This window comes from Scomber japonicus, chromosome 6 (genome assembly GCF_027409825.1).
Source record: "Scomber japonicus isolate fScoJap1 chromosome 6, fScoJap1.pri, whole genome shotgun sequence".
In the NCBI taxonomy this organism is placed as follows: Eukaryota; Metazoa; Chordata; class Actinopteri; order Scombriformes; family Scombridae; genus Scomber; species Scomber japonicus.
The window spans coordinates 6,224,930-6,229,993 of NC_070583.1; the positions used below are offsets into that span (position 1 = coordinate 6,224,930).

At 42.0% G+C, this 5,064-nt stretch overlaps 1 protein-coding gene across 1 annotated transcript; it reads left to right on the forward strand.

Annotated features, from left to right (window-relative positions):
• The first annotated feature begins 386 nt into the window (after positions 1-386).
• LOC128360224 (upstream stimulatory factor 1-like) lies at positions 387-4,762 on the forward strand. Its single transcript, XM_053320611.1, has 6 exons — positions 387-629; positions 758-807; positions 1,078-1,190; positions 2,331-2,444; positions 3,477-3,596; positions 4,304-4,762. Exons 1-5 carry the CDS (start codon positions 622-624, stop codon positions 3,546-3,548), a joined length of 357 nt encoding a protein of 118 aa, XP_053176586.1. The 5' UTR covers positions 387-621; the 3' UTR covers positions 3,549-3,596; positions 4,304-4,762.
• Positions 4,763-5,064: the final 302 nt, after the last annotated feature.

Below are 5,064 nucleotides of genomic sequence, written 5' to 3' on the forward strand. Positions count from 1 at the left end.
ACACACACAGACACACACTTTTGGTCAGCTTCTGCCTCCATTCAGCCAGCAGACAGGAAAGTGCTTGTGTCTAAACATCTGTAAAAACCGCTGGGGCCGAAAGGTAGGATCCGCGTCGAGCTAGCCACAATGAAACTTGTGGTTTCCGTTCAGAGCTCTTGAATTAAAACACCTGTTCACACACACATTTACACTTTTCCGATTTACAAAGCAAATGAGTCAAAATCCACACCGAACGTAGCAAACTATTTAAAGTAGCTATATTATAACGCGCTTCTGTAACATTGATGTTCAGAGCACATAATGAAGGTCAAGGCATGTTTTATTTGGTACTCTGCAGTTCCTTGCTTTAATTGTGAAGGTATAAACATCCGGTTTCCGGCATCACCAATAGTAACGTTCGATCTGACTCAGCTCCTACACAAAGCTGCCACAACCCGCTTCTCTAACGTCGTTTCAGGGCTTGTTTTGTGCTTGGGGCCCTGTGTGGAGAAGTTAGTCAGTGTTGTGTAGTTGTGTGCATACTTTCTTCCGTCTGTGTGTCAAACTTATGAACTTGTTTCACAGTCAGGCTGCGGGAGAGAGTGAAGACGGTCTCCTCGTCCAAGACAGTCGGCAGAAATGAAGAGGTGAGTGGGAGTTAAACATGCGCCATTGCTATTTATTAATAACAACAAATACATTTTATACTAACAAAGCTCGTCTACTATCTGCTATGGTGTTAATCAGCTGTCTCTTGTATTTTCTACACGTGCAGCCAACAGAAAAGCCCTGAACCAGATGGGAGTGTTACTGTCAACGAGGAAGGTAACAGGAAAAAAACCCAAAACCCAACCTCATAAATATTAGTCTTGTGTTATTATATTCAAATATGAAGTGTTCCATTGTGTTACATAAGTGTATGCTTTCATGCACAAACACATGTTCAAGCTCTGCCTTTTGAAAGTTTCAACCTATGCTATTGGTGAAGGTTGAGTCTTATGAGTGTCTATGTGTTTGTGTCTAATCTGAAGCTCTTTTTCCCCCCATGTGGTATTGGTGATACTTTGATTATATTATGGTTCTGTGCTCCGTCAGGGTCCGTAGCCACCGCAGAGGACCCGGCTGCTATTGCCACCATTCAGTCTGCTGCCACCTTCACTGATCAACCCATCAAATATCTCTTCAAGACAGAAGGAGCAGGCGGACAGGTAGGAAGGAGTGTTGACTTAAGAAAAACAATTATTTGAGACATCATTTATCAATATGATATGAGATGCTTGATTACACATCATCACAAATAAATGCATAAAAACTTTGTAGAAGCCACAGAGCTGCATGACAGTACACTGAAAAGAGATTAGGGTTAACATTGAAGCTTCTGGAGTGAAATTTAACCCACATTTGTGAAATAGAATTTAAATAAAAAATCATATTAAGCATGAAGTGTCCACTCCTGAGCTCAAGGAAAACACTTGTTTAAAACTGTTTATTGGCGTTGCTCTATGAACATATTCATAACACAAAAACACATTTGTTGTTACTACCTTTCATTCATTACTGTCTGGGTCACATGACTAACAACCCCCTCCCTCTCCTCTCATCTCCTCTCCTCTCCTGCTCACTCAGCTTAACAAACAAACCAAAAATAAGAGCTAAAAGGAGTTGCTTTAATTGGCCAAACAGTTATCACAGCCCCCCCCCCCCCCCCTCAGGCTGTGCTGTTTGAGGTCTGTTCAGGTCTCTCAGAACATGTTAGCTACAGTCCCATGCAGCCTCCATGGCTAAATGAGAGCGAACAAAATGTGTTGTTTTTAATCCGAGCAGGGTGGAGAATAAGCACCAGCCAAATGCTGCTAAAATATGTGGGTGGATGGTTTTTCTTCACTTACTTCTCCCGAAACAAGATCATGTATTGAGTGGTTGGATACATTTGAACGTTCACTCTCCATTGGGCCAGTGGACAAGTAAGTTCATCTTGAACCCTGCATTTGGAACCCAGCAATGGTCTAGCTTGGAAGTTGACTTGAGTTTATGCTGAAAAGACATGAACAGAAATATATATTCCTGTTTTTCTGTAGCTGCAGTGATATCAGAGTGTTAGATGTGCTGATCTTGTGAAATGTAACATCACATTTCTTAATAATTGAGCCAGCATGTCACTAACATCAGTTCCCGGTCTCAGTACTCGTGACCCACTTCACTTAATGAAGACCTAAAAGTAGAAGTTAGATTCTGTGTGTGTGTGTGTGTGTGTGTGTGTGTGTGTGTGTGTGTGTGTGTGTGCGTGCGTGTGTCACATTTAGTAGTAATGAAATATTGACCAATGGGTGGAATGTGTGCTGTCCCAGGTGACCTACAGGGTGATCCAGGTGTTGGATGGTCAGCTGGAAGGTCAGACAGATGGAGCCGCGGCGGTCAGCCTGGTCACAGGTTTCCCTGCAACCACTCAGACTGTCACGCAGGTGAGAACAACACTGAGCCTAATCCTAACCTTCTGCCACGTAGCCACAAGGGAGCGCCTTAGTACAGAGAGAGAGATCACTGATCCACTCTACTCTGCTCCTCTGTGTCCTGCTCTAGCTACTGTGGCTACGGTCACTGAGTTGAAATGTTAAGTAAGAAAGAGAGCACATCATTATTTATTAATGCTCTGCCCTCATGATATTGTCTATTAACACCCCAAAGAGATCAGAACATGTATGAAAATGTTAATGGGTTCCTAAAATCTAAGAGACACAGACAGTAAGCTGCATTCAAAAACATTTCCCATCACCTGTCCCAAACTTTTAAGAACCAACCTGTTTTCATTTAAAGTGTTTAAAGCAGGGGAGTCAAACTCATTTTCATTCAAGGGCCACATACTGTCTAATTTAATCTCAGGTGGGCCGGATCATTAAAAAGAAGGAAGGAAGGAAGGAAAAGAAGGTGGAGAAGGAAGGAAGGAAGAAAGAAAGAGAAGACTTGAAAGAAGGAAGGAAGGAAGGACAGATGGAAGGAAAGAAGGAAGGAAGGACAGATAGAAAGAAGAAGAGAAGGTAGGATGAAAGACGGAAGGAAGGAAGAAAGAAAGAGAAGACTTGAAAGAAGGAAGGAAGAAAGGACAGATGGGAAGAAAGAAGGAAGGAAGAAAAAGAAGACAGAAAGGAAGGACGGAAGGAAGGAAGGAAGAGAAGACAGGAATGAAAGACAGGAAGAAAGGGAAGAAGGACTTGAAAAAAAGGACTTGAAAGAAGGAAGGAAGGAAGGACTGAAGAAAAAGAAGACAGAAAGGAAGGAAGGGAATTTGCAAGGAAGGGAGGAATAAGGAAAGTGGGCCGGATTGGACCCCTCGGCGGGCCGGATCTGGCCCACGGGCCGCATGTTTGACACCCCTGGTTTAAAGTGTATCTGGTGTTTGAACACAGCTGCACAGTCGACTGTTTAAAATTCAGTCAAATTAAACAAATCTAAAACAATCATGGTGGGAAATAATTTTCTAACCCTTTTCTAACGAGGCAGCGGCGCTGAGACACAGTACACCTACTATCCCGCCACCATCGCAGACGCCACAACTGGCACCATGGTGACCACAGTGCAGGCATCTGATACGCTGCTGGGACAGACCACACCCACAGGTACTGACAGCTGTATAACATGGAATGCATAGGCTTAAACCTATGATGTAATAGACTATATGTTGTACTATATAAGGGTCAATGACATGATGCAACCCAGTGTCAGTTGGTGTAACCAGTATTTTTTTCATAAAAATCTGATTATATACAGGAACATAATACTAGAACTAAGAACTAAGAACTAGAATATGGAATAAATATCATCCATTTTTGCAACACAACACTATGTTTTTTAATAAGGTTCACATCATTTGTCACAAATTATTTAGAAAAAATGGTTGTTTTTATGATACGTCCTGCTCAATATTGATAAAATGCTTTCATATTTAAATGTAGAAATACTCCAAAATGTTTCTTTTCATTTGATGTTTAAAATGAAGTAATTATTAGTATAAGTTCACTTAAATACACTGTAGGTAGACAAATAGTGAATATACATCATTCTTTTGTGGTTACACCATTTGACATTTTCAGGAGCATTCAGTCTTACTTTTGGTAATAAATGGTGCAAATGTTATTTCAAATGATATAAAACCAACAAAAATACATATATACATTTTAAAAAACCTGATGCTGCTTTTAAAACTATTTTTTAACATATTTTTGAATTACTCATCTTGCAGACCCTTATTTGTCACTAACACGTATAATGTGTGATGGCACTCTTTCATATTTAAGACTTTTTTCTTTTCTTTCTTTTGTTACAGGGCAGCTCTATGTGCCTTGCGTACGTCGTATATCAACGTGATGACGTATGTGTCGGAGGCAACTGTGTTTGAGTACGTTTGGGTTTGGGGTAATGTGAGTGCGAGCCAGCAGGGGAGGGGGGACATTCGTGTTTCAGCACGGTACGGAATAACTAGCCTTAGTGTGAGTGCGCCCTAGAGTCTCTGGGTACGGCACACCGGGTTCATCCACGCCATCATCAAAAGGTTGTGTTATGAGGTCGAGCGGGGGTTTCCAGCTCTCGACCATCATAGAGGGGCTGAGTCCAGTGCTGTCATGTGGGGCTGTACGCAGCGCAAAGCAGATCTGGGAGAGAAACTTATCCCCCGAAATGTGCTTGTCCCCAACGTAAACACGTATGGCAGTTTTGAGTGTCTCGGTTTACGCGTTCTGTCTCTTTTGTTTGAGGGTGGTAAGCAGTAAGGAGGTTGTCAGTTTGTCCTCGCGTATTCTTTTAATGAAATAGGAGGAGAAGCATTTTAGTTCAAAACAATCAGTTTCATTTTAACACCAGTAGAATGTGCAATATTACAGAGCTCTGGGTCTGACTTATAGTATCCCTGACAAGCAACAGAGTGTTCATCAGTTCACGAAGTCTGACTGACTATCTCTTCCCTGACCCAGTGTTTTACAGCGTACAGAGCAATAGGTGTAACGCAAGGCGGCGTCCTCTTCTGATTGGCTCAAGACGTGTCATTCATTCTCCTCGTAATATCTGACTCCATCCGTTGTTGTGTGCTGT

What these genes read in the sequence shown, in the direction of transcription:
- LOC128360224 (XM_053320611.1), top strand. An exon ending in CAGAAGGAGCAGGCGGACAG is followed by an intron (nt 1,191 to 2,330) that starts GTAGGAAGGAGT and finishes GTGCTGTCCCAG; the next exon opens with GTGACCTACAGGGTGATCCA. An exon ending in CCACTCAGACTGTCACGCAG is followed by an intron (nt 2,445 to 3,476) that starts GTGAGAACAACA and finishes TTTTCTAACGAG; the next exon opens with GCAGCGGCGCTGAGACACAG.